General features: G+C 35.5%; 1 protein-coding gene across 2 annotated transcripts; it reads right to left on the bottom strand.

Moving 5' to 3' along the window:
• Positions 1 to 13,682: 13,682 nt before the first annotated feature.
• Positions 13,683 to 20,106, bottom strand: LOC142348318 (LITAF domain-containing protein-like). Of its 2 annotated transcripts, none has more exons than XM_075399623.1 (5): positions 20,049 to 20,106; positions 19,243 to 19,445; positions 16,015 to 16,106; positions 14,056 to 14,252; positions 13,683 to 13,801 (listed from the first exon to the last, which is right to left on the bottom strand). In XM_075399623.1, exons 2-4 carry the CDS (start codon positions 19,359 to 19,361, stop codon positions 14,101 to 14,103), a joined length of 363 nt encoding a protein of 120 aa, XP_075255738.1. In that variant the 5' UTR covers positions 19,362 to 19,445; positions 20,049 to 20,106; the 3' UTR covers positions 13,683 to 13,801; positions 14,056 to 14,100. The 2 variants fall into 2 exon arrangements, with proteins under 2 accessions (XP_075255738.1, XP_075255739.1); XM_075399624.1 differs by having other exon boundaries at positions 20,034 to 20,053.
• Positions 20,107 to 27,640: the final 7,534 nt, after the last annotated feature.

Raw genomic sequence — 27,640 nt, 5'->3', positions numbered from 1 at the left:
GTTGCAGATTAGTTTATGATGTTATCACTATTGTGCATCTTTAGTGGTGGAAAAGAGCTGAGTTTTTCTAAGTGTGCACTGACTACTGCCTGTGGTTGGCCAAATTTACGTTCGAGTGTCTTAAGTGCGTCCTTGTACATTACACCGCAGTATGCGAACTCAGCGATGGCGGTTTTAGCTTTTCCAGTTACAAGAGTTTTTAAGTATGTTAACTTGACATCATCAGTCAAGGACTGTGCGTCTATGGCGCTTTTAAATTGTCCGAACCATTCGTGCCACTGCAGGGGATCACCATTGTATTGTGACAACTTCCACTCGGGCAGTGGATCGTTCTTCTTACAAGTAATTGCGTCCGCCAACTGCTTTATCAAATCCGCAGAGTCCAAAGAAGGAGCCGAAGGTGTGGGATCCGGCGGGCCACCCGAACACAACGGGTTTGGAACGGTAGCTCCATACGTTGGCGGAATGATCGGAGTGACAAAGGTGGGGGCGGTACCTGTGGAAGAACTAAATGGATTCGCTTGCATGAAGTCTGATGTTACGTAATTTTGAGCGCCTGCTATTGCTTGTACATGAGGGGAGCGGTGCGATGTAGATATATGAGGGTTGATTAACGGGGCCGGTTGTACGGTGTATAAATTTGCAGATGTACGTACAAGTGGTACTGCATTAGGTGGGACTGCTGCCGGAAAACGCCAGACATTTGGATCTGGAGGAACAGGAGGTGCGTGGGTTATGGGTACAAAATTTTGGGGCTGGAAACTCTTTTGTGGAGGTGGTGAATGAATTAATTGAGGCACGAAATTGTTTGCGGAGGAAACGAATGGTGCAGGAGGAGAATGGGGCAACAGATTGACATTATTCGCCACGGGGTTAGTGGCTTGTAGTGGGAGTGCTTGTGGCGGGGAAGGAGGAAAGCGGAATGCTGGTGGGATAAACGGAAAATGCGGTGGTGCGGGGTTTAAAACGGGGGATGGGGGGCTGGTACATTTATGTGTGCTTGTTGCGGATTAAGTGCTAGCGGAGCATTAACAAGTGTGTTTAAAGGTAGTGAACGCGAAGGGCTGACTAAATTCAACTGTCCCGGCATGCTCGACCTGCGAGGGAATTGATGATCTAACTGTAAACCATCGAAGTGCATTGTTGCTTGAGACAGTTGTCGGGCTGTGTTTGGGGCGTTTAGTTGAGTTGGCATACCAAAGTTTATTGGTGGTGATGGAGGCGTATATTGAGGCTGTCGCTGCTCTTGCATGATGTTGTTTGCAACATGTGCATCATTGGTTACATTGGTTCTACTACTTGGTTCATGGACAGGGAGGTTGATGTTGGCCTCAACTTGACCATGTGTTTTGAGATTGAAGTGTGAGTTAGGAAGTTGAGCTGAAGAAGGTCGTTGGACAATTGCTTGGTTGGATTGGGCGATGGAACCAGAAAAGTGCAAACTCGGTTCGTTTGCAACATCTGCCATGTTCCCGGCTGGTGACGAATTAACCCAATCTTGAACAAGTTTCTTGCTCTTGACTGAACTTCTTTCCGTAAAGAGCCCACTCATTTTGCCTGTACCAGACCCGTCCGCTGATGATTTTGTCATCAACTCAATTTCCTCAAGGGCTGCAGCAGCTACTTCCTTGCGATGATCTTCCTCAAGCTGTTCAATTTCTAATTCCCGCAATTTCGTTTGTTTTTCAATTTCAAGACGTTGTCTAGCAATGCGAAGCTTTGCCTCATGTTGTTTCTCAAGTTCCTCCCTTTTTAGTCTTGATAGTTCTAAGTCTCGTTGACGCTGACTTGATCTTTTTGAGGAAGTCATATGTGAACTTGATTTTGAATGGTGAGAGGTATACTGCTCTGCTGTTCCTTTGTCATAGACCGAATTGATATACCCTCTAGCAGCAGCAATGAACTCATCAGTTTTCTTTGTTACAGTCTCTAACCATTTTTCAAGGTTCTTACAAGCAGCATCTGGATTTTCAGTCTTTTGTGCCAGATCAAAGAGCTCTTCATTTTTATCAACTACTCTAATAAAAGCGTCTTTGCACTTCACAAGCAGACGTTCGATCTTAACTTTCCTGTCTTGCTTATCAACAGCATTGTTAATTTCACCATAGATGTTAGTAAGTTCAGCCTCTAATTTTGCCCTCGCACTATAAAGTTTGTTGAATTTGTCTTGCAAAGTTGTCATGATCTTAAGAAAAACAGGAACCACAAGTTTAATTTGGTACTAATATAAAGTACACACACATGCAACAGCACAACACAAATGGGTTATACCGAACCCTAGTGTGACGATTTGCCTAGCAAACCGCCAAAGAGCAAAGATGTTCGTCGAGTACAATAGTACCCGGCGAAAGAAAGAAAGAACGGTGCGCAGGAAGCGCGAAACGGGACAGGACGGGGGACGGGACGGACGGGAAGAGACGCCGAACGAATAACGCACGACGCAACGGGAAACCGGACGGACAAACGAGAGCGTCGGGCGAATGGCGCGCGACGAAACGGGAAAACGGCACGGGCGGGGCGGAAACGTCGGGCGGATGGCGCGCGACGAAAGGGGAAAACGGCACGGGCGGGGCGGAAACGTCGGGCGGATGGCGCGCGACGAAACGGGAAAACGGCACGGGCGGGGCGGAAACGTCGGGCGGATGGCGCGCGACGAAAGGGGAAAACGGCACGGGCGGGGCGGAAACGTCGGGCGGATGGCGCGCGACGAAACGGGAAAACGGCACGGGCGGGGCGGAAACGTCGGGCGGATGGCGCGCGACGAAACGAGAAAACTGGCACGGGCGGGTGCGGAAACGTCGGGCGGATGGCGCGCGACGAAACGGGAAAACTGGCACGGGCGGGGCGGAAACCACAAGCGAGGAGGCGGGAAGATCGATGCTAACAGACCACAGCAACAACTCAACCAAACAAGCTAGCCGTAACTCCAGAATAAACTTAAGTCACACCCTAGAAAGAAGGAGACGAGCTACTGCCAGGTACACTAGCACAAATCATTATGGGGCTTTAACAACGGCATCAAAACATTAAACATGAAACAATTTACGGCAACAGTGTAGTATAACCAAAAGTCGAAAAGGTCAGGAACTTTACTAGCCGTAACTCCAGAACAAACTTAAGTCACACCCTAGCAAACCACCCTACCCAGACAACAAAAGTGCGTACTACAAAATTAATAAAGGTACAACAAATTGCTAGCAAACAAGTGTGGTGAAAGTCACGAAACAAACCAGCCGTAATTCTAGAATGAACTTAAGTCACACCCTAGCAAGGAACGAGACTAAACAACAAACCAGCATACTAGCAAAAAGAAATTTTACTACAGCAAAACTCAACATACTACATCATACAACAAATAAAGGGGGGATAGAAAGAAACAAGGTGACACGGAAACAAAAAGGACGGAAACTGAAAATGAAACCAGATAACCTGCGGAAACGGATGGTAGTGAATAACTCAAAGAATGGGGAGAGCAAAACGTTTAGTAAAGCACTATTGGAAGGAATCAACCACAAACTAACCCGCGCAACAACGCAAGACTAAGAGACATTTAGGTTATTAAAGGCTTGAGTACGTTCCGCCTCCTCGTACGCATGGCGGTTGCTGAGCGTTTTTCGACGGCGCTTGGAAAGTTTTTTCGGTCCGGACCGTGTTATCAAGGACCGGAGGTTGTTCTTATGAGTTAAGACTATGGTCAGTGTTTTCAGCTCAAGCGCAGGCCTTTGGTGTAATGCTCTGTACTCTTTAAGTAAACTAGGATCTTTCTGTTTACGTCTAGACACAATGTCTTTCACTAAGTGTATGGTAACTAGAGTACTACGCTTGAGCTGATCAGAAATATCAGGAGTTCCCTCTCTGGGCCAATACACTATAGCTTCTATGCGCTCCTGATAGTTTTCAAGCACTGCAATAAGCTGTGAAGGTGTTAAAGGCTTATTGTTGTTGCTTCGATGACGTGAAAGCGAATTGTTCACTACATCATGCCATATAACTAGGCGCTTCTTATCATGAAAGAAATGACTCAACTGGAACTGCGCTGTTTTTCGGACTTTCAATGCGTTAGGGTTGAAACTTAAACCCGGTAATGCGTAAACGTTACGTTTGTAACGATTTTGTGTTACTTGAGGCGCAGTTTTTATGGCGTGATGAAGTGAACTCGCAGCTAATATAAAAACCATATAATGTTTTTACAACATAAATGATTTGAGCTTTGCTCAAACTCCGAGCCTTGATGTTAAATACACGATTTTCACGAGTTACCAAGAATAAGCGCTTATTTGAGAAAAAAAACTTGAAAAACTTGACCAAATTGTCTTTTTTTTTCTTTTAAATCGACAACTTTATGCAATCGTTACATCCGCATTTAATAAGTTTCCTTTAGAATGATAGGGACAAAGGAATTTTTTTCAAATTTGGTCAAATTTTTCCAAGATTTTCAAGTTTTTGCTACGCTTTTATGTCAAGAACTGTAAAAAACACCGCAATTTGATTATTTCTGGGTTTTGACAAAAATTTGTCAAAATTATTGTTTTTTCAAAGGAAAATTGTAAGGGGTAGGTTATTGGTGACCAGATGGTGCTAATGGGTTTTGATGCAACACAACAATATCGATTAGTGTGTTTTTGGGGGGTGCTAGATTTGCCGGTTAACTAATATTAATTTACTGCAACAGTCAGTTTCTTTTTCCCGTGGAAAGGAAGTCTTTGGATGAGTCTTACAGTTTTTTGACCTAGTCCAGAAAGTGAGACAAATCCATTCAACACTTCTCTGTCGGTAGTGATCCGTCCTTCTCACTGCAGTTCTTGTAACTCCCCCAGAACACTTTTGCACCACCAGGGATGAGAACAGCGGCACACGTTGAATCAGCTACACTGCTATGTGAGCAAACCGGTTTGATGACCACATCACGAGAACAAGGAACTGGATCAGCAGAGGGCATACCAAACAGAGTTACTTCTATCTTTGCTCGCCTCATCACATCAACGGGTATAACAACTTTCCAGCTCCAGTGACCAGAATGACCAGGACCTTCTTGGCCGTTTCTGCCTTGTACAATTCCGGTTACGATATTAAAATAATAAATAACGTGTCTATTAATTAAGCTTATCACAACAAAAGCTAGAAGGTAATTAATCGAATTTCGAAGATTCAGTAAATCGAAAGGTGTCCGATGCGGCACCAATATAAAGCTGATAAAACTCAGTCTTTCGCAACTTTTTTCAGTTCTATAAGCAAACCACGAATAACAACTGTCTTCTATCAACGTAAAAGGCCAAAGGCCCCTCTCAATGGCCCGGCAAATCTAGCTTGATCTTTTTTAGCAGGTATTTTGTCTGAGTCGATTTTCGACTCAGATTGGTCACCGATACGTTTTCGAAACATAAAAATATTAAGCCTAAAAAGAGCGCAATCGATTCAGTATATTAGTAGGCTCAACGAAAATTATGTTTAACGAACTTTTTCCGAGCTTTCTATGCCAAATAGAACGTATTTTGTGTGCATTTAATCTTTTTGTAAGGCTTACATGGTTAAGAGATATGACGTAATAAACTTTCTCGCTGGATAGATTGAATAGATTTCTCGCTTAGTTTTCTCGCTGCTTTATTTAAATAGCGCATTGTTCATTTACGCGGTAACAGTTTGATTAAAAACTAAAACCCGGGAGCCTTTAATTAAAACGTTTTTTTGCTCTGAGATTTAAAATTGAAATAAACTTTTTTAAAAATTAATCAATGCCAAACTATCGGGAAAAATGTTTTTCTTGTGTTGTACCTCAACAAAATGATACTACGCTGTAGAGTCAATAGCTTGTCAAGCAACCCAAAAAACTTTCCAGTGCAACAATTTTTTTGCATCGAGAACTAAAAAAAGCCCAATTGGTAAAAAAATTTTGTAGATAGTTTAACAGAACAGTTTGCCTTATAATTTAATCAATTTTGTCTTCAAAATCATTAGAATAATGTTAAAGCTTATGACGTTAACGATTGAGGACAAAAAAGCAGATATGGTTACCACTTGTTTCGTAAGAATAGCTATGTTTTTTTACCAATATTGTTTTACAGAAAGACTAAATACAATTGGCGAGAACTTTTCGAGAAACAAATCCTGCTTGACATCAAGGCTCAATTTAGAAAAAAAGGCAAGGCAATAAGAAATAGAAAAACAAAGTATGAGTATAAAAATGCTGGTCTTTTTCGTCAATTTTTCTAGCTTTATTCTTTGGAGACTAAAATTGCAGCTTAAAGTGATCAACAAGATGGCTCGTGGAATTCTGTGCGTAGCACAGTTTGTTCCATTATAGCTCTCGAGGTTGCTAAAACGAACATTAATTTTTGTCACAGAAATCGTTGTGAGTATTCAACAGCAACTTATATGTATTAAAGAAATTTAGTTGTACTGTTTGAACCCAAAAATATGCCCTGTTTTATCGGCAGATAAAAACGAAAGCCTCTTAGCACATTCTAGGAAGATATGTGTACTACAAATTGCGATTTTAAACGCACACAGAGAGAAAAGACAATTCATACAAACACACACATCACACAAGTCACACACAGAGACAGAGAAAATGCAAAGCTCATTAACAAAAAAAAACATTCCTAGGTAAACTATCTCCGCTTTCTCTCTCTATCTCATTCAAATACATACACACATATAAGTACACGCTTAAACTCAACCATACAAACACACACACACACACACCACAATTAGAGTGAAACTCTCTAAAACATGAACGGATTTTTTTTTAAATTTTTCTCCACAATAAATGTCAATTCTGATATTTCATGAGCAGAAGGGGCAAACTGTGTTTTCTTTCAAAATACTATCGTTGTGTTACGAGCCAGATTTACTATACACAATTTTCGTTTTGATTATATTTTAAACCACTTTTGTAGCAGATGTTAAGCAATCAGGAAATTTTAATGCTTTCTGGCAAATTTTGCATTCCGCTTCTACTTGTTTCTAACAGGTAAGGGAACTTTAAAAGCTCTCCATAAAGGCTCTAATTTAATATCTTTGAAGAAAATTGGTTATCGGCTAATTTCAAGTTGCGGTCTTTTAGATCTTCGGATTATTTTTGAAGAAACGTAAAATTTCAATTTCTTGTGAACTGAAAAAGAAAAGAAATTACTTTTCAACTTTTTACTTTCCTTGTTTATTTTTCAAACAATCTTTGTTTTTTACTTGAAGATTTCCATAATCAATAAATTTTGGAGTTTCAGTTTTTCAGTTTACAGAAATGCCCTCAGTCTGGATTGATTGGAAAAGCAATTTCAAATTACAGAAAACAGAGAAGTGTAAAACAATTTTCTACTAATTTGAAAGAAATTATGAACCTTTATATTCAGTTTTCTAAACTTACCATTATTCAACTGTATAACTATCAAATTTTGCTGTATTGCATTATACCAAAGGTGGATAATTGGATAATTGGAACGATCTGCTCTGACAACATAAGGAATAGAAATAAAAATGATCAATATTTCTTCTTAATTTTTCAAAAATGAGTTTGATTGAATTCACGTTCATTATATAAAATCGTTTTTTTCAAGTCTCCATGACTTTCAAAATCGTAAAATTTACCGGTATTTTTCGAAGTTTTTTGAGAGCTTTAAAATGCCTGAAGTCTTTTTTTAAATTGAGATTAACAAAATATTTTTGGATGTTTTTTTCTTTTTCTTTTTCCCTCAAAATTCTAAATTGTTTCCCCTTTTTAAAACTTCTGACAACTTTTCATTTACAACAAATCTAGATCTTGAGGGCTGCAAAATGTGTTCTTGTTTTTTCTCTCCACGACACGTAAATTAAAAGTGAAAAATTTGACTGAAGAAAAAAGCCAGCCTCGCATATTGTCTTCATTTTGAAAAAAATGTTGGAACAATATGCTATGGGGATCCTCAGAACAATTCACCGGTCATAGAAATTTCAAAAGACACAGAGTTTTAGACAATAATACGATGTGCAATAAAATGGCTTATGGAGAAACTAAATTGAAAAGTTTTTTGGGGTTTGAGCAATGAAAAACAAAGTAACATCAACAGATTTTCAAATCCATCAAATATGAATCAATTTTTTAAAAAGCTGATAAATTCAAATTCCTCGACAATAACTTCAAAATACTTCTGATGTTCCAATTTCTGTAAACCTAGCAACGTTGTTTGAACAACAACGAAGAAAAATTGCGAATTTTGGAGTTCAAAACAATCCACTACACATTCTCACTTCAGAATTCCAAAACGTTTCTTATAGCTCGGAAGTAGAAAAGACAATTAGCCTGAACATATCAGAGAAGATTTTAATACCAAAAAAATCGGGCTTCGAAAATGTAAATATTTCGCGACAATTTTGTCAACAGATGTTACGATCTATCATAGAACTTCCTAAACAAAATCATTTATTGTTCCGACCCTCTTGAGGGGGGAGGAACTATATACTCAAATGGGTTTTTTTTTGTTCCGTTAATTTTCGCCGCTCGATATATTCATCGCAGAGAGTTGAGACTGGTATCATTAGAAAGCTCGTCCAGCAAAGAATATGGAATTAAAAAGATTTTTTTAATTTTCGGTTTCTACAGGGAGTTATCGAGGTTTAAACTTCTGAGAAAAGAAGAGTGAATTCACGTTGGTTTTATTCACATTTTCCGGAATTTTTGCCTAAATTTTCGTCAATTTTGCCAAATTTGTTATAATTTTTAAGAATAGTGTCGTTGATTTTATTTTTGAAGACGAACAAGCATTGTTGATTGTTTTGATTTAATTTTTTTGTCAAAAAATCTGGATAAACATTTCAAAATTTAGCCTTTTTCATCAAAAACAGCACGAAATAAGCTACTTTAGTCCACTTTGATTAAATTTGCCGACAGTACACCCCCAAACAACACTCATACAATCTTTGTAGACTCAGAGGGGGGCTATTTCTACTTCAGAGTCCGCTGAGAGTGCACTGTAGTTAAAACTTTGCCGTTTTTTGCTAAATTTACTCGTTGATTATCAAAAATGCAGAATTTATTTTGAGTTTTCAACTAACAAATTATCTATATCTACAACAGTCGAAAAATCAATTGTTCCTAACGGACAATAAGTATTAGCAGGCTAGTTTTGGGCCATTCTTGGACTGTTACAATCCAAAAAAATCGGGTTGTAATCAGTCGGTCTTCTTTTTTTTTTTAAAAAAAAAGACTTTTTTTTAATAATAAAGAACAGAACACATCAAATCAAAGCTCAGGAGTGATAGGTCCAACCAATTCGCTTGCTAAGCAGCTCCAATTAATGCATTTAGTTTTTGAATTGAAAGTTTATGGTCGTTTCTTTTTTAAAAAATAATTGACTTTTCAATAAATAATGGCTTAATTAACGTTTCCTCTATTTTTTTCTTAATTTGTTCAACTTCCAGCTTATGTCAGCAAAGAAAGACTGCTTCTTCTTTCTACTGATTTAACATTTATTCTCAGTTGCAGTTTTAAGACTGAAGTTATTGTTTTCTGGCTTTGATACTACAAGATTTCAGATTTCTGTTTGTTTTGATATTTGCCAGTTTTTCACGTTTTCTAATTTTGTCACATTATCACATAATTGACAATTCTCATATCACCTTATTAGCATTCAGAATAAGACACAATTGAACATATTTAAATCCTGAAAGATATACATCATCGTTTTAACGTCTCGACGCCTCTTTCTTGAAGAAATCAATTGAATTTTTTAATTATGTCTCTAACTGTCATTTATACTTTCTCGTTTCAGTCGTATGAAATTTCCTGTATAGTGATAGCTTTCATTGACTTTTCATGGAAGAATAGAAGAACCGATATTCTGATACTAGTAGATAGCTGATGGCTTTCATGACTTTGAAAACAATCCTTTTCCAAAATTAAAAAAAAACTTTTTAACTTCGCAATTTTGTTCTTTTTATGTTTCTTTCTGTTACCTAATCTCGTTAGTTAATTACAGGTCAAATATGACATTATGGGTGTCAAGTGAATAAAAGGGATTGGTGTCTCAAAATCTTTTTTTTTAAAGAATTTGTTATGACCTTACTGGCTTCGACACCGGTTTTTCACAAAAAAAAGTAAATTATTTGATTTTTGTCATATTTGACGTTCTTTTTGTAGATGCAAGAAATGTTCTGGATAATTACAGGTCTCGAGGGCTTCCTTTTCATGATTAAAAGACCCTATTTAAATAGCTCTTTTTGTAATTAAAGCCTTTCATGACATTGAATGTAATTTTGTTTCGAAAAAAATTAGAAGTATTACATACTTTAGCACTTCGCTTTTCGTCTACTTGTTACCTAGTCTTACTAATGAATGGCCACGTACTACATTATAGCTGTTTGAAAAAGGCGCAATCAAATATATTTTGAGTGCCAAAATTTGGCTTGACGGTTTTGACAGCGTTTTCTGGCAAGTTTCAATTGAAATTTTGTTTGTTCTTTGTTGTCCTTTTTAGCCGCTTTAAAAAATGAATAAGGACAGGTCCTAATGCCCTTCTATAGAAGCAGTGATAATCGTAAATTTGTCGTAATATTAATTGATTCCTAATGGTATTTATTACTTTGACGTTAACTGTTTCAAAAAAATAAGTTAATTTTTTACTTTACTGTTTTTGTTCTCTTTTGTATAATTGTTACCAAACCTTTTTATGGACTGGTCGCATATGTTTTCTGGTGATTTATAAGTTATTTTTGTTTAGTTTTAGTTTTATCTGACGATATGTTGACTTTGTTATTAAATTTAGTTTTTAAGAGGGACATCAATTTTTTTATGTAATTAATGTTTGTTGTTGTTGTTGTTGTTTGATTTTGCAGTTAATCTTGACTCGCTTTCTTAATATTGACATATTACAGCAATCTAATGCATCAATTTTTACTCCACTGAGTTATTTGCTTTGGAGGCTATCTTATCGTTCATACAGAATTTTTTGAAAAAGACTTGGGCTTTTTTGGGATTCGCAAAAAATAATTTTTGGGTTTTTCTATCTGTTCCTCATTTGGTAGACAACTAAGCCAAAATTGTGCATGGGCGGGGTCGGAACCTTATGTGCCATCGCACATTACCGAGCCACCTTGTTGAAGAACTTGCAAATGTTGCTGGTGTTGGCAATATGTATAAAGTATTTCTGCCACGGGTGATATCAGACGTTTAACTTTATGACCATAAGATAGCATGTTGCAAACAAATGGAATCAGATTACATCAGTTAAAGCATCTTAATCTTTTTTGTTTTTTTTGTTTACCTATGCAGCTTTGGGGGTATAAAAGTTGGTTCTCTCCCCTCACCTGCAGGCAAAACGCAATAGAAGCAGATGAAAAAAGATTTAGTCAATTCAAAAAAATATGGCCAAATGTAGCTTAGCCTAAGAAACTAGAAAAATGTTCTTATTTTTCCAAATTAGTACAAATATAAAAACAAAAAAACAATTTTGGAATTCATTCGGTTGAGACCGCTTACTACATTGCACAAAGTTAGGCAAGCGTTAACAAGCTGACAAACATCCAGAATTTTGAAAAAAAAAGCGAAAAACATTTAAGAAAACGAGAAAAAATGTAACAAATTCTTATTATTTTTTGTCTAGTTTCATTAGTAATAGACAAAGTATCAGACGAACATAAGTAAATTCTTGGGAAACGATTGCCTAGCAACACAAGGTTTCAACCCATTTAACAAATGTAATAGAACAATAAAATGGGCAAAACGTAGCCAAAAAAATCCGCAAAAATGTTGAGCAACCATCAAGCTAGCAAACATCAATTATCAAAACACTTATAATCAAAACCCTTCAAAATATCAACAAACTTCAATGCGCAATCGAAAGTACCGGAAAGTTAAAAATTTATTCTACAATATTTTTCAAGACAAAAATCAAAACCAAAAACAAATTTTTTAACAACTACTTCTTTCCCTATGTATCAAAAAAACAGTATGAACAAAACAGCAATCTCAAATCAAACTTTTTGATTTTGTTTAACGAAACAACTTCTCCGAACTTTATTCACTCCCTGAACTTCCGGTTTCTTTGCTTGCTAACCAATAAGAAAACATAGCCGGAAGAATTCTGGAAAAGACTCGGAGATACTTTCGCCAAGAAGCAGCCTGCCAAATTTCTAGCTTCTGATCGCAGTCAGCAACAAAGACAAGCGAAGACCATCTTAATTGAATTAAAAAACAAAATTTAAACAAAGTAATAGAAAACAAAAACAAACTTGAATTATTTTTCAACTTGTACAAATTCAAATGCTTAAAAAAGATTATTTCAAGTATTGGAGGCAAAAATTAGGAAATTTCAAAAAAGTTTTACCATTTTTTGTCAATATTCAAAGAAATAAATTGCTTGGTATCAAAAAACCTGTATTTAATTTGCAATAGAAACTGCCCATGCGCATTTGTTTACAATTAGTGACAATTCAAAACAATAAAATACACAAAAGGGCCAGAAATTGCTAAAATAGCCTTAAAATTTGTTGAAAAATGTTCGAATTAGCGTAAAACTCCCTTTAATTACGAAATCCTTCGAAACACTATCAAAAGAACTTCAAAACTATAACTTCTCTCTGAAATAACCTCTTAGACAAGAGAAATTTTAAATAACGCTTGAAAAAGCCGCACGTGAACAAAAAACTTTGCTCGCTTAGCAAAATTTTTTTCGAACCTACATTTCTCTCTCAGGATGAAAAGAAGGCATGAACCAAAGAAGCACTCTCTCTTTCCTCAACTCTTCGAATGTGTATACTGAAATAACTTTTTCAAACTTTATTCACTCCCTGAACTTCCGGTTGTCTTGCTCGCTCACTTTTCAAAAAAAAACAGAAAACCATAACGCATCTTCGAGTCGGAAAAACAAAAGAGTTGTTCGATTTCAAAATTCTTAAGAACTTTTCATTTTGTGTTAGTAGTGATCCGTGAAACAGTAACAGATAAAAGTCAGCTAAACAATATATGATGCAATGAAACCTAAGTTCGGTCGTATTGATAATGTCTAGCGGCTCATGGCCATGCCTTAGCAGACTGTGGATTTTGATCTGAAACTATCACAAGCAACGAGAGCAACTTCACTCTTGACCATTTTCAGATCCGATTCTAATACATCAGAATATTGGCTAAAAAATTTTTGAATACCTATCATCCAGTTGTGGAAAGTCTGTATTAAAACACTCACGTGCACTTTTTAAAATGCCGAAAGTCTGCAGTGCCAGAAGTCGAAATGCCAGAAGTTGCAACTTAGCCAGAAGTTGAATTTCGTTGACTTTCGTCATTTTAAAACATGCGCGTTTCGTGCTTTAAGCATGGTTAAGTGACTCTGCAGAAGTCACTTCGAAATTCTGACTTAATATCTCGAACCGCTTCGCGGTTCTCGATAGACGCCAGAAGTTCTCAATGACTTCAAGCAGAGTCACTTAACCATTACTTAATACGCGTCTATTGTTTCCATGGTCTTTCGTCTGGTCTGATACATGGCAGCCAATTCAAGTTTTGAGCAGCCATATTCGGTATTTACAAATCAGCTTACAATGAAACAGTAATGCTTACTCTTCTTTTCAGTGCTCAAGTGCACTGAGACACAAACAAGTCTGGGATCCGAAAACGGGCAACTTTTTATCTGCATATATGTGATAAAAATCAAAAACTTTGTTCATTGGGGACAATTAGCAACGGGTCACTAAGTTTTTTAACTGTAAAAAGAAAAGAATTCAATAAAATTATATTCTTTTATGTGGGCAGTCATACATAAATATAGCGCTTTCATCGGAAACATATATCTCGGAAATGTTTACGGCTGACAAAGGCAGATCCGGGGAAGTTAGACTTAGAAATGTTTCCTTTTCCAGCGATGGAATATTATGTAATTATAATTATATATTATTACATCATATTTCAAGACCATTACAATCTATAATCGACATGTCTATTCCTCTATAACGGACCAATTCCACATGTATATCAAATCTTATAAGGCCCGTGCAAGCCAATTAGTACAAAAAAGTGAAATAACTTAATATGTTCACACATGATTATGAAAAGAAGAACTTCGTTTAACGGGGAAAGGAAACATTTCAAACATTTCCGTGTTTCTTCTCTGTCATTCAATTTGATATGATTTTGTTCTACATGACAGTTTTTGTGCCGAGGGTAGCGTGGCAGTTTGGGCATGTGTGGGTGGCATCTTTACAGCTGTCGACACAGAAGGGGATGAAACAACAGCCCCAGGGACCCACGAAGAAACAGATCAGCAGACAGATTACCCACGCACCCACACCTCAAGCAAAAACAATCAGACTAAGTTTGATGAACAGTTTCCTTTTTTTTATATTTAATTGCATCGACTCGGATGTGGTAAAAATCATAAATCCACATAGCAATGACTAATATGAAATTGGCTAATTTCGCCCTCTCTGGCCTCCGTTACGTGAAATTTTGGAAAATAGACTATATCATATGCAGACCAGTTTCAGAAAAACTGGCTCTTTCTCGTTTTGTGGAAATATATTATACTCAAAAATGGTAACTAGTTTCAAGTTTTTGTAATTCGTATGGCAAACAATACATGCACGTTGTTTTTTCTATGACAACAAGGGACCAATTTGTCAAAAAACATTACGCACTTCATGGAAGCAAGATTCGTCGAAAATTAGGTTGAAGTTACATTGAAGAGTGAAAATTAGTCTACAAGGCCCGTTACCTATAGTTACAGCAAATTTTAAATACTCCCCTAGACGAGACCAAATGGTTGTCTTGCCAGATTCCGCCAGAATCTTGCAAAATATGGTTATCTTGCAAGATTCTGGCAGAAAAATGGTTATCCTGTAAGATCTACCAGAAAAATGGCTATCTTGCAAGATTTACAAGAAAAAAAGTCCAAGCGTTAAAAAAACCAAAACAGTGGAAAATTTGTTTTGAAAAAAAGGAAAAACTGACTCTATTAACTACATTGCTCAGTTCACTGCGGGATTTTGGTATATAAAAAGTGAAAATAAATTTTTATAAAATTTTAAATATGCATGTGCTTCAAACCGTATTGCTAAACGTATTCCTAAGGTAATCCGTTGTTAAGGTAAAGATAAGGCTAAAGTTACCTTAACTTTAGTTTAACTTGAGTCATAAAAAAGAATCCGGAGCGTTCCAACTAATGATATATAATGTTTTAATCGACCTTTTGTTCTGTAAATGAGATTTTTCTGTGAGTCCATTCACTTTGAACCATTAATAGGAAGCAAAGACCCAAAAATCAATTGCCAGTACTCAATTGAGATAGAAGAAACACATAGTCACCGCAATATAGTCAATCATTTGTTTTGTGTTGCGATATTATAACGTTTCTCAATGATTAGAGATGTACCAGGCGAAAATCGTCAACGCTCACATTTCTCAACTTTCCCATCCCTTCTTAACTCATCCTATCACAGAACGGCACTCCTACTGAAGCTATCACACAGTTTAAGAAAGAAAAATAGGGTCCAAAATTTTGTGCCTAATATTTATTTTTCTCTCGTGCTTAATCGAGACGTTTCATATCGAATTTACCGTCAATAACGTGTTTGAAAAACTCATTTCCACAAAAAAGGTTTAATGATCGTTTCAATGGTTCATTCTGTTCACAACAAGTATGAATCACTTGTTAAGCACTAAAAAAGGTCATAAAAAAGCATCCGGAGCGTTCCAGCTGATGATATATAATGTTTTATTCGACCTTTTGTTCTGTAAATGAGATTTTTCTGTGAGTTTATTCACTTTGAACCATTAATAGGAAGCAAAGACCCAGAAAACCAATTGTCAGTACTCCATTGGGATAGAAGAAACACACAGTCACCGTCAGAATCTTGCAAGATAACCATTTGATTTCGACCCGGGTCCATATTTGAGAAAAGTAGTTGCGAATTTCTCTTCAAAGGAGCCTTTACATCTCAATATAAGTTTTGTTAAGTTCTTTTAAGACCCACATATAAACAAAGTGATGCAAAATTTAGTTAAATGCTCTGACCCACCATACTTTTAGTAAACTATTTTGTCATATATTTTACCTGTTGTGTATGAGACATTAGTTGTGATCATAGCCTGACAATGACTGCATTGCATAGTACAAGGATGGCTTCCCAAAGCTGTTGTCTTTATTCTAAAAACAAAAGGACAAATGGATTATCAGGAAACTAAAACAAATGAGCAATTTTGGACCCCCGGTTGAAGTTTCTTTGATTTCATACCAGGATCATGTACGTTTTCATGCTAACCATATTCGATTTCTTTGATCTATCCTACTGTGAAAACAAAAAAGTCATTTATGACCCCGGCCTGGGGTCAACGAAATCATAGGTAAAGCGTTCAGGAAACGCAAGAATCAACGCTGAAAAAGCATGCTCCTTGTAATAGATCATAAAAAACTATTTATAATCCTAGTGTGACATCTATTGCGAACAAATTTTTGTTACAAAAACTAACCGAATTCTATAACTCTGGTATCAAAAGCCTCCTAAAAACTACTTTCAATCCTGTTTGCAGTTTTGTTGTATTTAAATTTGCGAACAGCGACATATTTTCGATTAATCTGTGATGTTCTGTTTAATTAAATCTTATTATTGAAAATTCGTTTAAAACAGCAAAGTACCTAGCTTATTTTTCAAGAAAAAAACTTCATGAAAAGTGCTGCATCAGAAAACTTAAACACTAGAAGAAGCTCAAGCAAAGTTAGATTATATTTGAATAAATTATTGACCCAACTATAGCAAACATTTTTTCAAAAAATTGTTATCCATTCCATGTTAAAAACAGAAAAACAAATATATCGAAATAGATTTTTCGTTTCGAAACATGCTAATCCTAAATTTCTGACCGACCAAAAATTGTAGTCAATTGGGTTTTACAAGTGCAGATTAGATAGAGTTTGCAAAAATCTTTGATCTGACTGGATTTAACCTTTTTGCGAAAAATGTTTACCGGTTACTAGAGAGTGAAAACAGCAAATAGCTAGATTTTATTTCTCGGAAAAACAGATCTAATTTATGATGGAGCTGACAAAACATACAAAAGGAAACGTTTAAAAACTTTTGTTTGAACGACTCGTGGACTTGATGAAAACTCAATTTTGTGTTTCAATTATCTGCAAACCAAAATAAAGTTTTTGAAATAATTCCACTTCATCTAACAATGCTAGACCAAATGTTTTAGCTGAATCAGATTTTGTTTGTTATCTGCTGAAAACGACCTTGGAAAATGCTGCCTTATAATGAAAACTGCTCCATTATCTGCACCCCTGAAAAAATTCCCATCAATGAACCAAACATTAAACTGCCCAAAAATAAAGTATTTCACTTTATACGATCACTAAATTGGGGGAAACAATAACAATAAACGTTGAAGCAAAAAAGAGAAAAAAACAAGGGAAAGAATTTTGAACGAATTTTTCTCCAAAATTCAAAAAGTTTCCTATTTCGGTGTTCAGCTTCAGTTATATTCCAGAAAAATAAGTCAGCTTCTGAACTGATAGCTATTAAGTTATAATCAATGTCCGCTAGCAATCGCCCTAATGGACTTTGTTAACCTAACGCACTATGACTTAATGACCGGGCTTTATCAGTTTATCCCGTTTCCTTGAACTTTGCTATTTTGACATTGACCGTATTCACTATATTGCGTATTTCAAGGCGTGAAAGAATAAGAAATTCTTTCGGTTGAAACAGTAATTGCGGTAAGTCAAACAAAACCAGACAAAAAACAACAAAACAAAAACACTTTGAAGAAATGCAGTAAAAACAAAAAAATTGAAATCAACTAATACCTCAGTTACATTCACAGAACTAATTCCCTCAAAACGGTCAATTTCTTGCGGAAATTAAAAATTAGCAAATTCGCAGGCTACAATTAAGCTTCGGTTTATATACGGGAAAAACAGTGGGCAAAAATAAATCCAAACACAGAAATATTTAAAATTGAAAGGTGATAAAAGTCTTCAAACATTTAAATTAGCTGCAGTATTGCTTACATCTATTCACTACCACAGTATTAAGCTTCAAAAAGGTTCCAATACTCCTTTAAAAAAAGGAACTGAAAATGAACAAAAAACTTATAAAAAAAACTTGAGACAACTTAGCAATAGTTTGTCAAAGTTGCTGATAATCGTGATGTTTATATCCTAGGAGCCGCTAATATTTATCCATTAACCCAAATTTCAGCATTAAAAAAGTTCCATTGGTCAATAAATGAAACTTGAATAATGCATAATAAACTCAAAAAATCTAAAATTAGCAAGAAAAATAGCAAATGTGTTTGATTCAAATGTTGTGTTTGATTCTATCAACGCATTTTTAAGCCGTAAAAAAGTTTTCTGCGCTAAAAATTTGAAAGAACTTGGAAAAGACAACAATTTCCACCAAATTTGAGAAAAATTCTTGGCTCTGGTGTTGAAATTGGCATAAACAACAAAAACTACTAAAAAAACATTAGGATAAAAAAATTCGCGTAGCCTAATAGCCAAAAAAGCTCTAACCACCCCTCAAAATAACCAAACAAACAAAAAGAAACAAAAGAAATTTACAAAATCAAGCAAAATTGCTGCCCAGAGGGATCAAAAACAGCAAACACTGATCTTTTCGCCTTGAATTTAGACCCTACAGCAGTTTCAGCACAATAAACAACTCAAGCGCTACTTAAGTCTGTATTGAGGTTCTCTATTGCAACTTAATGCCCGCCCACTTTTCACTGTTTATATTGTTTCAATATTTCAAATTTTGACGCAGGGACAGAAGAAAAAGGGGGATAAAAACTCAGAATTTGTTTCAAAAAGTGTTTAAAACTGGTATGCATTTTCAGTTTTTTTCCAAAACTGTGGCTACTTCAGTTGCAATCTATTAATAAAAATGTCAACTAGCGATCGCTCTATTGGACTTTTAAAACCTAATGCATTGACTTAATGGCCGGACTGTACCGATTTATCCCGTTTCTTTTAATTTTGCTCTTTTTAGATTGACCGTATTCACTACAGTGCGTAAATCAATTCCTGAGTATGTTTGAAAATCGAATCATTTGAAACGTTGAGTCAAGTAAGTCACGAGTCAAACGTGAAAATAGTGAATTACGGAAACCTAAAACGCGATGAAAAGGTAAAGCGGATTAAAAAAAACATAGCAGGACAAGTCCAAACGCAGTTCAAAAAATCTTCAGTGACTGAACAAAAACCAGACCTAGAACGGACTACGATGGATCAGATTTTCTCAAAATCGATCCGGAAAGACACTGAAAAGGAAACTGTTACTTACATAACAGGAGGAGGCACGTAGGCAGGTGGAGGTTGTTGCATTCCATAAGCCCCTGGAGGGGGAGGGGGCCCTGTGGGATACGGTGGCATAGGTTGTGTAGCAGGGTAAGGGGCAGCCATTGATTACTAAACTATCCCAAGTACTATACTGCACTACTGTAAAAATTTTCAAAGATTTCAGGTAGGTAATAGTTTGCAGCTAATCTGGGGAAGTTGATCGTTTTTCTAGCAAGATGTGTAACTCAAAAAGATTTGTCCATCAAAAATATTGAGAAGAATCGAAATATCAACAGATCGAGTTAAATTGTTGAATGCTCAACTTGATAAACACCTGATTTAAATTGATAAAAACCTGATAAAAAATTGGTTTCTTTTTAGACAGAACTCAAATTTCGAATGTTAAAAGAAAAATCCAATTCGGAAAACGCGGAAAACGCTAAAACGCCAGGTTTCGTTCCTATATGAAATCACGGTGGTCAAAATCTGTTCAATGACAATTAAATCCCATAACTTCCAACAAAAATTCTAACCCCATGAGACAAGTAAACAAATTTTTTTTGTTTATTGATCCGTATTTTCTCCAAAAATATTCAAAAATCTTAACTTCTGACAATGATAAAATTTAGACTATGCTGATAGAAGCTCCTTTCTGACTTTTTGAAGCTCAAAGCGATTGTTGACACTAAAACCCATTGCCCGTAGAACTGAAAATTTAATCTTTCTTAAACCACTTTTTTTTCAATTTTCTGCTCACTTGAGCTGATTAATAGAAAAACGATCTATTGTGTCCACGTATAAGCAGCCAACCAAATAAAAATAATATGTATTGAAAAAACACGCGCGTGCTTCCAAATTCAGATTATTTATTTATCAGTTTTCCAGCAAAACAGCGCACACTTTAGCACAAACTAACAGCAGGTGATTTTATATGAAAACACGCTTTAGCTGGGAAACATTTTCCATACTCTTAAAGAGCGAAAGCAAAAACCAAAACACATTCAAAACGCAAACTAATCAAATCAGTATTTGATTTTGAAAAGCAAATTGGTAAAGTGATTGCTACGTTTATCGTTGTTAGGTCTCATTGATGTCCAAAATTTACTTATAGTTCAGAAGATATCAAAAATGAAATTTCTGTTTCTTGTTACAAACGAATGTTTAAAAATACAAAACGCAAAAAGTGAACAAAACTGGCACAGAACTTTTCCTACAAAAACAACTATCCATTTTTCAAAAGCATTAGATCATTTTTCAGAGACAATAGACCACATTGTGGGTTTCTAATATTTGAAAAACAATATTTTATCGCTAATTCGGGTTATTGTGGCAGGTTTACCATTAATCTCTTTGTGATCATGACTGGTAAACTCGGACCAAATACAAACAAGCGTACATGAGAATGTCCGATCAAATATGATCTTGTCTGCATCGCTTTGTAATAGGTGTATTTCTGTTATAGGTTTTTTCTAAATACAAAGAAAATAACGAAAAAAGCGAGCTGTATCATCAATTAAAAGCTAAATCATTTTCTTGCTCGTGACCGATCTTGTTCTTGGTGACCTATTGACCAAGTCTCTGTCCTTTAAATTCCTTCTCGGATCGGTTACAAGGCTATAATGGCTTGTTGCCAATAATTACCAAGGGATGCAAGGAACTGGCGCATGTCACCATTTTATTAGCCCATTCAGAGCTGAGACCTTATTTGGATCAGTTTCACCAAACGAGCGGGTATAATATGTTAAAGCGATTTGTTCTCGCCCAAAAAGTAGGGCGTAGTTTTGCATTTCCTTCTCACCCAATTCAGTGACGTGATTGAACAATATTTGAACAAAACATAATTGATGCCCAACTACGCGCAAGTAAACTACGACCATAAACCAATCGTGAAAAAAATTAAACCACAAAAACTAATCACCAAAAAAAGGAAAAATCACTCGCTTTAAAGTTATTGGAAAAGGTATAACCCAAAACGACATACAAATAAAGACTGATCGAACTACTGATTTTTAAAATGAAGCAGGGTCTTGACAAAGAATTTATTAAACGTTAAAAAATTATTTCCAAAAAAAATTATATTTCGAAATGGACAATCGGATCAACTATATAGAAAATCAATTATATAGATTTATGAACAATATAGAATACTCTGCTGTCAAATTAAAATCAAATTTAAAAAAGAAGTTTGATTTATTTCATGTTGTATATTTTGAGCACTTCTACGCAACTTGAGAAGTGAAACTGATGTCAAATTTTACTTCAAATTTAAGTTGATTTATTTTAATTTCTACCATCTACAATTCGGAGAGCATTTTTTACGACTAAAAGAATAAGCATTCATCATGTTTTCTGCTGCATATCTTTGTTGAGCAATTGCAAACTGAAAGTTGTAAGTGCACTATCGTCTATTTTGACGTCACAAGGCCAATAAAACTGTGCATCGCAGAAAGTTTTGTATATCAAAATCATCCAACAGAAAAAGTACATTTCTGAATTCCCGGGTAAGTCTAAAAGAGTATTTATTTTGATGCGGGTTTCCAACAACAACAACTCTTGATCTACATTTAGTTACTTGATTTGACAGATAACCGGAGTTGAGAAACAAGAAAACAAATTGATGTCACTGATTTTAACGATAATCTTTTTGATCGTGAGTTCCGATTGAATAGAAGATTACATTATCAATACAGCCATCTGAACAGTGAAGAGTCGTAAGTTATAGATAAACAGTTTTTCACGGCTTTTTGATACTATAAAAACAGATGTGTCCCGTACAACATGAAATAACAAAAAAAGTTAGTTTATGACGAAATCCATATGCCTTTAGTGTTCAAAACTCTGACTGATCAAAATCACAAAATTTTAGAAGGGTTGTAAATTTTGACAGAATAATCAATTTTCTTAAAAGTCTTCTCAATTGCTTTTTGGGGCAAAATCTATCATTTTCACTAAAAAGTAGCAAAATTTTATGGTTAAAGTGAAGACAATCCTTTGGTTTTGATCTTTACAAAAACAAAAATATACATTTTACTAACATCTGCTGCTCAAAAAATCATCGAAACAATCTGATAATCTGATTGCCGTAACAATTTCTTAAGATGTTCCAGAACAATTTCTTTCAAACGTGATTATTCTAATAATAGAAACGAAGTCATTTCATCATATGGAAATAATAACACCACTTGCCGTTGGTTAACACAAATAAAGTCAATTTCATTACAACTTTGTTAAATTTTGATTCTTTTGTTCAACACTTCAACTTAATTTTATCCAATTTATCGGGGAACAAAAAATTACAATGCCGTTGCCTGAAAAATCACTCTCAAATTCTCAAAAATGTGAGATGACACGGAACTCAAATTTTGTGAAATGGAATTTTTTAATTTTCAAATTGTATTCGTTTCTTTAGGAAGAAAAACGGGCTCCTAGTTAACCAGCTTTTTAAGCATTATTCAACAACAGACGTTAAAGTAACTACTATGTGCACTGTATGCTTGGAAGTATTTCCAACTTTTTAGTCTCATCATTGACAAGTGCACGAAAGATTGGAAAATCAAACAAAGTTGGGACTAAATCGTGCAAAAAGCATAAAAAGTGCTAGAATCAGAAGAAGAGGATGCTCAGGAGTAACAAATAGCTGCAACAACAAATTGGCGCATGTCAGTACTTTTCTGACAATATGGAGATGGATGATATGAGACTGCAAACGCTCATATTTAATTTGTCCGACCTTCATCGCAACGAAAATAATGAAATTTTGAGTGCATTTGAAAAGCTCAATTGTTCAGCTGAAGAGAAGGCAACCTTGCAATTGATCATCCAAGACGCAGAGTCGGACGACATTAAACTTCTCTATGCTCTAATTAAAAACAACAAAAATTTTCTTTCCTCTATACTAAGCCGGACATAGACACACTTCGAAAAAGAGCATTGCAAAATTATATAGTCGACATCTGCGCTCAAGAGAGAAAAAAGGAATGGATTTGTTGTCAACAGGATTGTAATAAAGTTCTGTGCACTGCTTTGAAAAAATCTGCAAAAAAAGTTTCGTTGTTATTCCTGCGCAGTTTCCAAGAACGCCAGCTATATTTTCTTCTGACAAACGAATAAGGAGAAACATAAAAAGAATAAAAAGAAACGCACTTGTAGACCATCGTCTTTTTTAGAAAAGTACTTGCGTAAGAAAACTACATGGGCCACTCAGAATCTAAAAATAAATCAATAGTGGGTAAAAACGCTTGTCAGCATTTCTCAATGTATCAAAACATGCCGTCTGAACTCTACACTTAGCAATTCAATCTTGAACGGCTAAACTTTGAATGCCAGGCGATTGAAGCAAGAAAACTGGATTATAAAATCATAACTCATCTAAAAACTTAGCGCCCTGAAAGCAATATTGAAAAATACTACACAACTCGAACACAGAAAAATAATGAGGACCTCAATAATGACGGTGTCTGTGCTAGCTGTGTCACTGCATTCGAGGCAACAAATAGGAACTTTCTTTCTTCCCCAAATCATTAAGCAAGAGCAGCTCGGTCAAAAGACAAGACACAACAAAGAATCAGGAAATGAGGGCATCACCTACTGGAAACAGTACTTGAGAAGCAAAGGGTACATTGTTGAGGTATGAGAGATATGAGAACGTAATTCCTAAAAAAATATTAGAGGACGAGTTGTGAAAAATCGCAGTAGAAAACAATTTTTTTGGAGCTACCAAAAAAGCATTTCCTCGCCAAAGTAAAATATTAATAATTTTTGGTTAAGTTCAGTACATTTTTGTTATTCCAGATGGATTGTAGAACAAGCCCTCTAGTTTCCTCCAATGTTAAAAAATTTCAACAATAGTCAAGCAGATATTGGTTGTTTATGACAGACAACGCTGCCTACAATTATCTACTCCAAAAATATTGAAAACCTTATGTTTTGAAGCGTCAATTTTTGAATGAAACAGTTATGACAGTCTTTTCTTAAATCGTGCCTTTTGAACAGATTTTGATATTTGGTTGAATACGAGGCTTTGAAAATGGATACTGATTCTTTGTACTTAGCGGTTACACGCTAGATTTTGAGAAAAACGTTTAGTTTGGTTATTTAGCTTTCCAATTTATTTATTAGCTTTCCAATTGCTATGAATTTAATCATACAATGAGCATTATTTATAACTTGACTGTAAAAGTTATTTTTAGAAATATAATTTTAGAATTTTTTCAAAAATTTGAGATGCAAGAAAATCTAGAAAAAGCAAAGTATCCCATGCTATAAATTGAAATTATCAAAAATGCTAAATTTACTTTCAAAATATTCAGCCAGTAAACGCGGTCTTTTAATAGTATTAATGGTTTCTTAAATAACTTACAGGACCGGGTAATAAATTCGCAAAAAAATGCAGAAAGATTCTGAAAGAAAATGCAATTTTCCCAAATGCCAAAATTGTGCCAAAAACACCCTGCCTGGAACCCTAACTTCTATACACAATGTTAAAACATAACCCACTAAACGTCGGAAGAATTGCTCTCGAACGACTAGTGGGAGCTCTAATGAATTGCAGCCTGCTTCAGTCAGGTGGGGAGGGGGGAGGAGGGAGGGAGGAGGAGCCTAAATGGGACTAAGAAGTTCAATAGTGGGTTTCAAATAACCACATTAGATGTTAACAGATACCACTATTAAGAAGTAAAAAATGTCAACAGTTTCGACGCACTTTTCATCTGACTATTAGTATTAAATTGCCGCCAATTGAGTTGAGCTGCTCAAAATTGTGATTGAGAGAGAATTTTAGATCACGCGAAACGCAAAAGTCAAGAGCGTAAAAGTCACTCGAAAAGTCAAATTGTCTAGCAAAATCTTTGCATAAAAAAAGAAAGACACGCACGTTTACAATAACTGCTATATACTTCGTTCAAGAGCAATTAGAAATAGGGGAACACATATACCTCGTGGAGGCCGCTATACCTAATCTTTAAACATGGGGTCGCCACTCACACACTCCCACGCGCATGTCTTATGCACGTTTCCGGACAAAGTACAACCATCCGAAAGATTATGACCTATATAGAAATTTCGTAAATTAGCAGTATTGTTAGTTAATTTCCCGGTTGCAGGATTGCTCGTATTACAACTGTAACCTCATCTTGAGTCATCATGCCTTCGACCCAAAGATAAGATTAATAACGGAAAGACACTTAGTAATTTCCAACGAACTTGATTCAGAACCAGCGAAATCACACCACGAATCACTTTTCCAATAACGCGTTTAAGATCGCTATGAATTCAACTGCGTTGCCAGAGTTTTCTGATAAATTTTTCATTACTTTCTGATAAATTTTTCATGGTTTTTAAAAGCATTTTCGAAAGAGTTAGTTACCTTCATTTTCTAAGCCTAACTTTTTGATAAGTCCTTCATTTTTCTGTCCAATATATGTAGTAGATCTCGGTACTTCAAAGAATTTCTAGCATCAGGCTAGGCTAAGCCATGCTCGACATTTTTGGCGGAAAGCCAACACATTTTAGTCAAATGTTTCGGCTTCAGGAAAATTTCAGAAAATAAAGGCCCTAGGATCTAAAATTCTGCACATAAGATTAATGTACCCATGCACTGGCACACTTTAATTTCCGCGCTAGGCTCATTCTTGAATTAACTTATATATAACCAGTTTTATTATACCACTAGATGCAATGAGCCCGTACCTTCCATTCAGTCGGCATCAGAACTGAATCAGAACATTTTCAGAACAATATTAACTTTCAGTACTGATTCAGAACGTTTTCAGAGCAGTTTCTGTATTGATTCTGAAACCTCTCTGAATCAGAGCAAAATTCAGAATCTATGTCCTCTGAATTTCTCTGAATCACAAGAAAATTCAGAGTGCATTTCTGAATTAGTTCTGAATCAGAAGAAAATTCAGAATAAATTTCTGAGTTAGCTCTGAATCAAAATAAAAATCAGAAACTTTTCACAACACTGCAGGAAAGTACAAAAAAACTTCTCATCGGATTTTTAACCGTTATTCAAAGGCTTTTTGAAAAAAATTTTTGTGCAAACATACTAAATTATACATACTAATTATTGCAGTTTTCCGGCATTTTTGGATTAGAGTCAGTTTTGTGGGCTACGTGAACTGTGAATCAGCAAAAGAATTTGTCAGAATACGTTTATTTGAAAAAAAGCTGTCATTATTTAGAGAAGTTATATTTTCTCTATAATCATTTTTAAAAATAGGTTCTATTGTATTGTGAAATGTTGCAGTTTTCCGGCATTTTTGGTTTCGAAACAGTTGTATGGGCTATTTGAATTGTGAATCGGTAAAAGATTTGGTCAGAATATGATTATTTGAAAAAAGGTTGTCATTATTTAAAGAAGTTGCAATTTTTCTGATAGCAAAAGCAATGGTAAAACCTGGCTTGGCTCACGAACATAGTTGTGAATTTACCCTAGTTCAGAGAAAAATCAGAGTCTGATTCAGAGTCTGAATCAGAATAATTCAGAGTCTGATTCAGATTCTGAATCAGAAAAAAAATCAGAGTCTGATTCAGAGTCTGAATGAGAGAATTTCAGAGCCAAATGTGACATGAACAGACTCTGAATCAGTACTGAATTGTTTCTGAAAAACTTCCTGATTCAGTACTGAATTACTCTGAAAGTTAGGTACGGGAGATCAATCCCTCAATTGCGCCATTTCCAACATAATCCATCACTTTCAGGTCGAATTAATTCACTGAAAAGTTTCTCTAGTATTGTCATTGAGCAGCATCTTAAATTTTTGGAATTCAACTAAGTTTCAGAGATAATGCAATTCAGTCAGTCTTTATTAAATTAATTTTTAAAAATATGAAAAAAAACATTTTCACTGCCCTCATTGATCACTACGTCAACGTTATAAAGATTAGCCTAAACAAGTTTAACTGAAAACATTGTGTTATGTTTATTTAGAAATGCATTTCTCTGATTCCTTGCACGCAATTTGACAAACTATAGGTGTTTATAATTATATACACTCATGTAAATCATCAAATAGTACCGAACAAGTTAGCCTCATTTTCGAACGCAGATTCTAATTCAGATATGACGTTATAGCAACACAATCTGCTCAGTTGCAGACGCATGTTTTGTCATATCACATACACTTCATATCTATATATATATAGCAGTCATTTTGATTAGTTGGATAACCGTCAGTGTCTCGGTCAAATTCGAAATTTCTCTAGAAAAACTGTTTAATGAGTATTCAATTTACTAATAGATGGCTTTGTGCCAATATTTGTTGTCAGATGTTAAACCAAGGAGGGTCTGGTTAACACGGCAAATCGGGAACACCGCTTAGTGCTATCCATTTGCTTTTTACCCTACCATCCAAATACAGTGATATGTGTACTCTGACACTCGTTCTAATACCAATCTATTT

This window comes from Convolutriloba macropyga, chromosome 10 (assembly GCF_964194025.1).
Source record: "Convolutriloba macropyga chromosome 10, txConMacr16.3, whole genome shotgun sequence".
Taxonomy (NCBI): Eukaryota; Metazoa; Xenacoelomorpha; order Acoela; family Convolutidae; genus Convolutriloba; species Convolutriloba macropyga.
Note: the sequence above shows the minus strand (reverse complement) of the source record. Positions and strands in the feature narration are given on the sequence as shown.